Genomic DNA, 12,268 nt, shown 5'->3' on the forward strand with positions numbered 1-12,268 from the left:
AGCCATAAATAGACTTAAATAAGTGGGTCTTACACATATACAGCAACACCCACACACACACACACACACGCGGACTCGTCACTAGTCCCAGACAAGACAATGACTCTCTGGGCGGGTCGCCTAGCAACAAGATACTACTAAAAATACTCTGTGTGCACTTTCTCTCACTCCAAATACTGTACTAGACTGAGGATAGAAGCTACTTGTGAGAGCTAAATTTCTACGCTACAGCTAAATCTCTCATTCATTCTTTTTCTGTGCTCTCCATCATTCAGCATGCCAGAGCCTCCCACCATCTCCTTAAATGTCTCACAGAATAATTACACAGCAGTCAGAAACAGATAGACAGCCAGTGAACACCGAAACAGTAACAACTGAAAATTCACTGTGGCAGACATAATAAAACAACCAATACTGATCAATAAAAGCGTTTGTTGCAATTAAGTGTGTTCTCTTTTTTCATGCACCCTCATTTCATTCTAAACCCGTAATTTTAATCCAGAAATGCAAAAAAAAAAGCACTATAAAAGTAATCAGTGTGCTATATTCTGAAGACACACTTAGCTTTGTGTAAGGAACAGACTGAAAATGTTCCCTTCCACCATATGGTTTCATTTGTATTTGCTCTTATGGACTACTTTTGCAGTGCTTTTATGGTGAGTTTTAGCCCTTTTTTGGAGCATGACAGCACATGTCCTTATTAAAAAAAAAAAAAAAAGTGTATTCAAGTGTGCTATCAATTTACTAGTTTTAACTAAAAATAAGAGAACATACTTATTTCAGTCGCATACTTTTTATGTACTTAGGTATACTTAAGTTCTACATAATTTTGTCTAAGTATGATGTTAAGTTCACTTGAAGAAAACAGGTATACTTGCAGTATTACATTTCTTTAAAATTAGTAGTTTACTGAGAATATACTTTAAAGTGCACTTTCATAAACTAAAAAGTGGGCTAGAAGTGTATAGCTAGTGAACTAACGGGATAACTTAAGTTCACTTGTAGTATAGTTGCAATAAAAAAATTTAATTTAGATACTTATATCAAAGTTTACTACACTTAATTGTATACTTTATGAACTCAAAAATGGGTTAATTTTGTTAAGTAGTATACTTATAAGTACATTGATTTCAGTATACTTACTATATTGACTATATTTACGTTTGAAATATTTACAAAACATTCTGCTGAACATCTCCTTTATGTTCCACGGGTCATATGGGTTTGGAATGACATGAGGGTGAGTAAATGCTCAGAGTTGTAATTTTTGGGTGAACTAAGGGATACAGTGTGGTATACAGTCAGTAAGAGTATTTGTCACCATGTCAAATCATGTCAACTGGCTAGTATTTCCTATGGAACATTTGATGTCAAGAAGCGTGACCATCATGGGACAAGACAAATACAGATAGATACAGACAGCTAATTACATCAATTACGTGGTTTGTTATTTCAAGACAACATCAGATGAGCTGTTTATTCTTGGTTGGGTGCTCTCTCTCTCTCTCTCTCTCTCTCTCTCACACACACACACACACACTCTCTCTCTCTCTCTCTCTCTCACACACACACACACACACACACACACACACACACACACACACACACACACACACACACACACACACACACACACACACACACACACACACACACACACACACACACACACACACACACACACACACTATATACATGTTTAAATTAGAATTATTTTGAATGATATTCAGCACCGTCACTGTCATTATTTTCCAACTGCTCTTCTGTCCTCTTTGGGATTATTCCAGTCCATTTTCCACACTTTTTTTGAGTTTCATTCCTTTTTGCTATTTGACTTCCCAATAATATCAGCCTTCATTCATGATATATGATTAGTTATGAACTCGACATGCTTTTCAGACCATATGTCCGATTCTTATTAAGTCCTGAAACATGCTTTTCTTCTTACACAAGATATAGTAAGTCCATTCAGTTTGTTTAGTCAGCTCTTAATAAATCAAAGTTCATGTTTGATCACTCTGTTCATTTAAATGTCTTTTAAAATAGTCTCATTACAGTTACACGAGAGTAATACTGACACATATCATATAAAAAGAGAGCAAAAAAGTAAACCACTTCATTTAGTAACCGAAAACTCGGATTGGCTCAAACGGGAGTAAAAAAAAAAAGTAATTTTGTTACAGGTTTGGAAAAATTTAAGACAGCACTGAGAGACGAATACAAGTGTAAGGCAAGGGAACAAGGAATGATGTTTAAGATACTGCATTTAAACTAACTGAAAGGGATAGTTTATCCCAAAAAAAAAAAAAAAAAAAACCTGTCATCATTTACTTACCTTCATATCGCTCCCTAAAAGTACATTTCTTAAAATTTGTTTTAAAACAAATCACTTTTCATATGGGAAGCTGTAAATGATGACTTTTTTGGGGGGTGAACTATCCCTTTAAGGAAGAAAATGGAAAATTACAAAAACTGACTTATCCGACTTAATAAAAGTTTTAAAGATAAATATTGAATAAATACAAAACAAAAATGCTCCTTCAGTGGCCATTCTCATATTCCTCTCAAAGCTTAAATAATATGAGGCCTTGCTGCCTCAGAATCCAGGGATGTGGCAGTATGTTTCCAGTGAGGACAACAGGATATAGATCAGCCATAGGCAAACGAAAAGCAAGGATGTCGATATCTTGCAAGTCCGTGGACCGCCTAGCTCTCCTCCAGCCACTGAGGGGCGCCGGCGATACAACAGCACACTGACAGCCACCACAGCCATCACAGTGAAGAGTGTGACGGAGAAGGCCAGAGAGCCCGGCTCCACGAGGAAAGGTTTGCCTTTGGTACGCCAGTATACAGCAGCAATGGTCCACGCCACACCGATGCCCAGGAAAACATTGACAGCGTTGCTGCCCGTCACATTACCAATGGAGGCGTCAGCATACTGGTCTTGGATGGCAGCAACCTTACTGGCAAAAGTGTCTGTGCAAAGAGAGACAGAATTAAATTATCATCAGACTAATACAATTACAACTTGAACTGCAAGATCTTGTTATTGAATGAAAAAGAGAACAGGATTTGACTGAAAGTTGAAGTGGGAAGTATCAAACAGAGAGGTCAAGGAAAGGGAATGGGCTAAACAAAAGACAGAAGCAAAAGAGGAAATGAGAAAAAAGGAAGAGAAAGAAAAAGGAGGAAGAGAGAAAAAAAAGAGACATGGTTCAGGTGAAGTGCACTGGAAAGAATTAAAGAAAAAACAAGTAGACACACATATAGTACAGACATGTACTGATACACCAGATGCAAACATAACCAGACGCGCTAAAACACACACGGCCAAAATCATAAACCTGGTCTATGATGATGAGAAGCGTCTGCTAGGTAATACAGCCGTGGCATGTGTGTAGAATATCGAGCTGTGTCTCATTTCAAAGGCTGCGTCCTCCAGAGGTCGCTTCATTTCAGTAAACTGACCAACACATTCCCAAATCCAAAAACTATTTACGCTTCACTAGGAATAACAGTCAATTTTATAATGGTTACTTGTCTGAAATAAGGCATCTTTTATGGCCTACAGTATGTGACCGACAAATGTGACCTCCTTCGAAATGAGACACAGCTAAAGTGTTATTTTAGTATTGTTTATGTACTATCATAGCATTTATTAATATTTTGAATTAGCTTTTATTTTTAATTTTTAAAAAAAATCTGTTTTGCTTTAATTTATCTTAGTTTTAGTAATTTTACTATAAAAAAAAGAAAAAAGTTTTCATCTCATATCTATATTTTATTTTATTTCAACTTTAATTAATGAAAACTATTTTTAATTTTTTTTTTCCCCTTTAGTTTTAGTTAATAACAACACTGGTGATGGAGCTCCTGAATTATGAATTATGATTTTAAGAAGTAATACTACATGGAAAATACCATTTATAAAAAACACTTAATACATTATTACTGTTCGTTCTAGTGGTGCTTTCTAGGTTATAGAGACATCTCAACGACCTAGAACATCCTACAAACTATGTACAATCTAGTCAAAAACAAACACACACACACACGTCTGGTTCGCTATCTTTGTGGGGACTCTCCATAGACGTAATGGTTTTTATACTGTACAAACTGTATAAACCTAGCCATCACAGAAAACCTTCTGCATTTTTACATTTTCAAAAAAACCTCCTACTGTATGATTTAGAATCATTGTTTCCTCATGGGTACCTCAATTTAGGTCCCCACAGTGACATGAGTCCCCATGAGTCCATGTGCATTCAAGTCCCCACTGGGATAGAAAAACATGAACAGACTGGAAACTATCCACAACACCCTAGCATACTACAGGAGGGTTTTGAATGCGGAAGCACAATTCACGTGTTCTTCAGAAAATGTAAAAATATTGATTTTTCTTTGATTAAAATCTTATTTATTATTGCATACATTAATTTGATCCCTGAATTAATGAATTCTCGCTTACATGTAAAGAGAGAGGAGAAACGATTTCTCTGTATTATGTGGTAACTTGGACACTTACCTGGGACAGATGTCCCCAAGGCAACAAAGACCACGGCAGTGACTGAATCCTTCAGACCAACGGTGCACCCGAAGTGAGAAGCGAGATCTCCTGTGACCGCGGTCAACGCACCAATCAGACAGATGGACACAATGAAGCATGCCCATCCGTTCCAGTACTCTGTTGGCGGGACGAAGGCAAACAGAACCTTCCAGAAGACTGTGAGGAAGTGCATGATATAATCAAAGCAGGACGGAAGACGCTCTTCACCGCTCTCCTCCTCATTGTCATCACCTGAGAGTTCACAGAGAGATGAGTAGATTGTGTTAGTGGGCATTAGAGAGTTAAAGCTGTATGAAAATGTGCCTCGTAAAAGAACATCTTTGCACTCTTTTTGTCACTTTTTGTTGAAATTTGTTGCAGCCAACAGCCATTCAGCCATGGATCTGACAGCCATTACATTGTAAATCATTCCAGTAAAAGATTCCATAATGCATTGTATGTAAATTATGCTTTTTTCTGGATAATGTTTTCAAAACACATAGAGAGTGGGCTTTGATACTGTTTCTTATGCAATGTGTCATGATCCCCTGGACTTTTATGAATAATATTTTTTTTTTGTGAATATGACTGTTTTATATTTGTGCAAAATACTTAATTAACATTATTATTATCTAACCTCAAGGAACATACTTAAAAAAAAATATATTTTTTACAATTTAAAATAGCTGTTTTCTATTTGAATCTGTTTTAAAATATATATTATAATGTATATTACAGAGAACCAGGGAAAAAAAAAATATTTAAAATATATATTAAAATGTTTTATAATATATTCTTGTGATGGCTGAATTTTCAGCATTATTACTCCAGTCTTCAGTCACATGATCCTTCATAAATCATTCTAATATGATGATTTGGTGCTAAAGAAACATTTCTAATCATTTCTTATTTTGCTGCTTAATATTTGATAAATAGAAAGTTCAAAAGAACAGCATTTATTTGAAATATAATTTTTTTGTAACATTATAAATGTCTTTACTTTCATTGTACAGGTGCCTCAATGATGCTCATGTGACAAAATATAAAGGATGAACAAACAGGAAGTATCTTACCTGCGCTCACAGTAACAGCACTAACAAACTGCTCTCTCCAGCTACTGCTGCCGACTACCAGAGCCAGGTTAGTCTTCTTAATGAGCTTATCCACTGTACTCTACACAGACACAGACACACACACAGTTGCAGCCACATTTTAAAAACTTTTCCAGACCTGCGTTCAGTCTGTGTGTTGCACAGTTCAATGCTTTGGCTTTGCTTGGAACTATTTTGTTGGTGGAGAAATTATTATATATATATATATATATATATATATATATAGAGAGAGAGAGAGAGAGAGAGAGAGAGAGAGAGAGAGAGAGAGAGAGAGAGAGAGAGAGAGAGAGAGAGAGAAAGAGAGAGAGAGAGAGAGAGAGAGAGAGAGAGAGAGAATTGTTCACACTCACAATAATGCTGAATATTAGCATGGCTGTGGTGGTACTGCTTAAATATTTCACATTAATCACCATGCATTGAATAAAAAAAAAAATTTGCATTGTTGCTCGACTTACAATATGTAATTTTTTTTCTGTGATCAAGGCGTATAGGTTGATGACGCATAAGCGGAATTATGGAACTTGTCATCATGCTGATGGATCTAATAATGTTTATGGATGAGTAAATACATTGATGTTTTTAACATGAATGTGGTATGAAGCAGGGCGCGATTGCTAATGAGAGACAGATATCAGCGCCACACGCGAGTCCTGCGGATATAAAGGAATAAGGACATTTCATTCTACCGAACTACACGCAAGTGCAGAATTACTACTCACACAGGTCAGTTTATTAGACGAATGAAACTTATGAGGTAACGCAGCGCTGTTTCACCTGGTCTACTACACTATCACACTAAACTGCATTTGAGTTGAGTGTTGAAAGTTATAATGTTATTCTATGTGTTAGTTTGTCTGTATGAGACTAGCAGTAAGCTAGATCAACATTAGAATAACATACTGATCATATTCTAACATTTCATCATGTTGAGCTATATAACATTGATTAGTTTTATGTACATTTGCTCATCTGTCTAATAAAGTACATGCAAGAGTGGCGTCTCCGTCAAGTCGAAGTTTGTCACGGACGTGGAGCTCTCGGCGTCTCGAAAATGGCACGCTGATATTGATCCTCGTTTTAATTCTCCTTTTGTCCCAAAGTCTGCTTGCCATGGTCCATAATGTTTGAACGAAACAACAACAGCGTGAGCGTGCCGCTAGACGTAACGCAATTGTCCGCGTCTGTCGCCATGGTTACTATGGCAGTACGAGCGGAAACCAGGGATAACGCGGATATTACGTCATTGACAGGCGACAAGTGAACATGGACGAGCCATTATTTAAAATGGGAATTTCTCTGAAATAAAAAAATTAAAAACACAACTGCAGGAAATATATCACACTGTGCAAGTGATTTTTGGATTGTAGCTTTAAGGGAAATAGAGGAAGTTCTACCTTAAACTCATAGGACTCTTCAATCACCACCTCCAATCTGATATGCTCTCCCAGACTAGGACATCCCATTTTAGCTACTTCCTCTTCATCCACCCCAATCTCCGGCTTATTTTCATTAGAGTCCCCTACAGTACACATACACAAACATGACAAAGTAGACAAAGAATAACAGTATATTAGAAACATATTCCCTATATTTCTCCAGTTATAGAATGTAGATATTAAATCTCATGAAGATAATCGGAGAAAATAACCAGGTACAGTATAACTGTGACTGATGGCTGGATGGAAAGATACACTTCTCAATTTCTAAAACTGACAAGCAGGAAATTTCATAAATCTTATGAGCGTCACTATGCTAATTGAATTGCAAAATAAGGCGTTTATGATTGAAGGGTCATTGGCGGAGAAGGCTGTATAAATAATGTAGAGAATAGTGATAGCCTCCAGTCACACTGCTAACATGAGGTGATATTGAGACAGCACTTTTTCCTGAGGTAAAAAACTTCACAGCCTGCAGGTATAAGTGTCTAATACTTTACTGTAAACATATTTCCTACAGTACACATTATTCGCTAAGCCAAAGGATATGAAATGATGCATGCAAAGAGAAAGAGTGAAATAGTTCATTTTCATTCCATTAAAAACACGTCTTTAAAGGTGCATTGCGCAAGTCTCTGAGTTTTTGCAGAACTATGCCCCCTTCTGGCGACACGCGAAACTGCAACCAGAGTTGTGCACGCGGTTACGTGGAGTTTGCGTTGGGGTTTGGGATGAACTAGAAGCCGGTCTCTTTGAATCCATCTTCTACTTTTGCAAAAGTCGCTTGAGTTGTCTTCACTGATGCGGATAATGGCGGCGAATACACAAACCTGCCAGACATAGCCAGGTGAGCGTGAACGCGCATGACGTCACGCCCAGTCGATTCCATCCCGAATCCCTCTTATTTATTTTACTGTACAGGATTATAGAGGCAATCGCAGTGATCATAGAAGGGCTCATTCAGCCCATCAGGCAATTGTTTAAGCATGTATGGGTTAGAAAAACGGGTATTTTTAACATGAAAAGTTGCTTAATGCACCTTTAAGTTTAAAAGAGCATTATGTAATCGCTGCTCATCCTGAACGCTCGATTCGTTCCCCTTCTGTTTTTTAATTTAGCCCTTTTCCTTTCTTTTATCTGTAACCTTTCATTACTTTGTTCATGTTCTCCTCATTAAATGACCCCCACAATCATTTTATTTGCAGCTTCGACAGCACTGCTCATTTGCACGCTTTATTTATTTTATTGTCTGAGTGCAGCAGAAAGTGGTACAAAAGCAACTGCTGGAGTAAATAAAGGAGACATTCGGCTGTGTCCGTCTGCTGTGATCCAATGGCTAATTAGCAAGCAGTCTCTTATTACTATCAATCCGATTAGCAAAAGTGTGAAATTGTGAGAATAATGGATGGTAAATAGAAGATCCACACACACAAATGTTGTCCACACACAAAAACGTAACCTTTACTAATGACTAATTTGACCAATTTGGTATGGAAGCTTGTTTCCGCCACAGAATTTACAATTCTAACAATGAGAAATAAAGTCCGAATTGCGAGATATAAAGTCAGCATTGCGAGATATAAACATTTGCTTATTTTGCAAAGGGACAAGAATAAGAGATTTTAGTACTTCTATATTTATTTGAAGAACTTTCAGAGAATTATTAGTATTATTGCAAGCCAACACTCGAACTTTCGTTTTCTAGTTCAAAAATACACATTGCGTGAATTTCTTTGAATTTTATTCCATTCTAATCCTTTCAAATTCAAATGCGGATTGCAATTCTGTGTCACGTTTGCTATGTCACTTAAAGGTTCAGTAAGCGAATTCTGGGAAACGCTGTTGAAAGTGGATCAGACCGATCACCAAAACACACTTGTAGCCAATCAGAAGTGAGTGGAATATACAATCATAAGGGGGAGGTGCCTGTGTTGCATAGTGTGTTTGTGAATTTGGGGGCGGAGCTATCAATATAGGGGTGTGATGCTTTTGGGTAGGGGCGTTTGTTTCGGTGATTTCAAATATCAACAGCGTTTCTCAGAAATCGCTTAATGCACCATTTAAATTGAATTCAAGTGCAGAAATGTAATACAATTTTTAAAGGCCTTTCAATTCAGCTCTGAATATTGCATAATTGACATTCAGACATGTAAGAATATATGTGCACACACATAGTTACAAAATTTACCATGTTTTTGTCCAATCTTGAGTAGCACAGGCTCTCCTAACTCAATGCTGAAGGCTTTGTTCTTTTCATACTCTTCATCATCTATAATCTTCACCTCAATTATTTTCCTGTAGAGAGAGAAAAATAGACACTAAGCTCAAAAACACTGTCATCGCTTTAAACACACTTACATAATTTCTATTTTAATTACTCTGAATCCCATACACAAGCTGTGAAACTATGACTCCAAACAACAACAATTTCAGTTTAATGAACTGATTTGGATTCATCTGTAATCCATGCCAGGATTTGCATAATCCTGACGTACAGTAAACAAGCACACACCCAAAATACATCATTTCATGCAGTAATAATGACGTTTTGTAGTGTCAATGTAAATGCCAATGGGTTGGAAACTTTAAGTACAGGATTGAGAATAATTGCTTCATAATTAATAAACAAATTGATAACATTATACTCACATAGAGAGATACAGCAGTAACAACAACCTTGAACTATAATAAGAACTGCACAATAGCTTAACAAGTACACTGAAACTGGTCGCCACTATCCAGCACAGAAATCTATGATATTCATATTTGCGTGTCATGGTATCATGTGAAGTAGCACAGTACAGAACTGTTCAAAAGTTCGGGGTCGGTAAGATTATAAAATAAACTCTTTTTGTGAAATATTTTAAATAACTTTGCTTTTTGATGCAATTGATTCCTGTGATGGCAAAGCTGAATTTAGCAGCCATTTCTCCAGTCTTCAGTATCACATCATCCTTCAGAAATCATTCAAATATGCTGATTTGGTTCTCAAGTAGCATTTCTTCTTATTATCAACGTTGTGATGCCTAATATTTTTTGTGGAAACCACTTTTTTCAGGATTCTTTGATGAATAAAAAGTTAAAAAGAACATTATTTATTTGAATTAGAAATATTTTCTAACGTCTTTACTGTCACTTTTGAATTTAATATTTCAGGAAATAATAATATGATAAACTGTGCATTTAATAAACAAATCTGGAGTTAATTAATTAATAAAAATTTATTTATTTATCTATCTATCTGTGAACCATTTACCTGGTGAACAATACATTTGCAATTGAGCTGTAAATGTAAGGTTTTGTAAAATGAAAACAAAAAAATGTCCTGAAAAAGCTAAGGAAAATGCTACATTACAATATTCTTATTAAAATTAAAGAATATGCAGAGGTCTACCTAAGTCTACTCATTATAGTACCATATTTGATTTTGGTAAGGGATATGAAATCTGAGACAGACTGAAACCAAGGAGAGAGTAGATGAGTGATATATTATTTATTTAGATATTATATTTTTTACTGGTTTTAGAGTCTCAACACTACACACACAAACTGTTTATCTGTGTGTATATATAGATAAGCTAGGGTTCACAAGCCCCTGTGTCAACCTTAAGAAGAACCGACTATTATTGTGGCTGTAATACCACAGCTTCCCCACTTTCACTACCCACTGACGTTATACATTCATTCATCTTTGTTCAATTAAAACTGACAGATACATTAAATTAAAGCAGGCTTAATCAATAGCCCTCATTTCTTCTGTGTGAGGAACAGAGAGAGAGAGAGAGAGAGAGACAAAGGGAGCGAATACATTTTTTAAGAGGATAAAAAATTCTTCTGTTGACGTTGGGATTTTCTGTTCTACAAAGAGACGTGCATTCCTAAAGTATATAAGCACGCTGCACACACTCAGAAGAAAGTGTTCTGAATCCGAAAGTATTACAGATTATAAGTGCCTCTTCTATTTAATCTTCCTTCCCAGCGCAGCAATTTCAACACTTTTCCTCTCCTCGTGTTTCTCTCAATCCATTAATTCAATGTCAGCTTGACTGATCAACCTTTAGCTTTTTTTATTAATGATGTGAGATTCATGCATCTCCTCAGAGGACTGAGAACATTCAGTTGAATTCTTCTTACGTCTCTTCACCTTTTTCCGGCCTCCTGCTCTCCTCTTAATTATTAGTGGGAGGAGAGGTAGATGGTGAATGAGAGATGGTGATGCAAGAGTGAGTTGGTACAAAAGGTACCAACTCACTCTTGCATTCCCGCTCACCATCTCTCATTCACCATCTACCTCTCCTCCCACTAATACATTTCCCCATGCCCTCCATCCCGTTCCCTCCTCCTTCCCTCACTTCGCTGTGCTCTTATTAGATTTTTTTTGTGTGTTCTTGAGCTGAATCCAGAAGCTCAATTAAGATCTTGTCAGCTATGTGTTTTATTGCGTTTGCCTGCTGCTTCTCCCTCACACATACATTATTCTTTAATGTAAAACAGTAGGAAGAAGGGAGCTGAAGATGGAGAAGAGGTAAAGAAACAAAGGAAGGACAGAAAGTAAGAGAGAGTAGGAGATTCTCTAAGATTGAATCGCGCTGTTTATTTACCCATGCTGCCTGTGTTGTTTTAACATCTAATTCTCGAAATGATTTAAGCAAATCGGGTAACAGTGCAAGCATGATCAAAACATCTGTGCTAAAAACAATTTGCTTGCCATCTGTCAGGTGGCTTCTGAGTGCTAGGTTGTGTAGGATGCAGCAGATTACATTGTTCTGGTGTACTTTACTGGGACTGAACAGCATCACTCCTGAAATGGCTCTTTATCATGTAGAAAATGCTTGCCAATGGTTAAATTTGGCAGAAGCTTTTATCCAAATCAACTTAGATTGTGTTCGAGGTATACATTTTACCGAGTTCATGCGTTCTCTGGGAATCAAACCTATGTCCGTGGAATTGTTAGTCATGCGCCACTGTTTAAGATACAGGAACTGCTTCTGTGATCAATAAAAAATGTAAACATGCCCTGTGAAATTAACGTACATTTACCACCTGCTTTCAGCACACGTTCATAGCACAATATTCAATAAATTGTGAATTTAGTTGGATAATGACACTGTTGTTTTCTGATAAGCTGACTTTGAAGTTGTTTCACAATTGAATAACTTGACTCATTTATTGAA

At 36.6% G+C, this 12,268-nt stretch overlaps 1 protein-coding gene across 1 annotated transcript in view; it reads right to left on the reverse strand.

Moving 5' to 3' along the window:
* Positions 1-2,011: 2,011 nt before the first annotated feature.
* slc8a4b (solute carrier family 8 member 4b) overlaps positions 2,012-12,268 on the reverse strand; it is a 75,735-nt gene continuing 65,478 nt past the window's right edge. Inside the window, exons 6-10 of the mRNA XM_084404054.1 lie at positions 9,283-9,389; positions 7,053-7,177; positions 5,620-5,719; positions 4,526-4,798; positions 2,012-2,976 (exon numbers count right to left, since the gene is read on the reverse strand). Coding sequence (XP_084260180.1) covers positions 2,597-2,976; positions 4,526-4,798; positions 5,620-5,719; positions 7,053-7,177; positions 9,283-9,389 — 985 coding nt within the window. The 3' untranslated portion in view covers positions 2,012-2,596. The remainder of the gene's footprint in view (positions 2,977-4,525; positions 4,799-5,619; positions 5,720-7,052; positions 7,178-9,282; positions 9,390-12,268) is intronic.

The sequence above is a fragment of the Rutilus rutilus genome (assembly GCF_951802725.1).
Source record: "Rutilus rutilus genome assembly, chromosome: 3".
Taxonomy (NCBI): Eukaryota; Metazoa; Chordata; class Actinopteri; order Cypriniformes; family Leuciscidae; genus Rutilus; species Rutilus rutilus.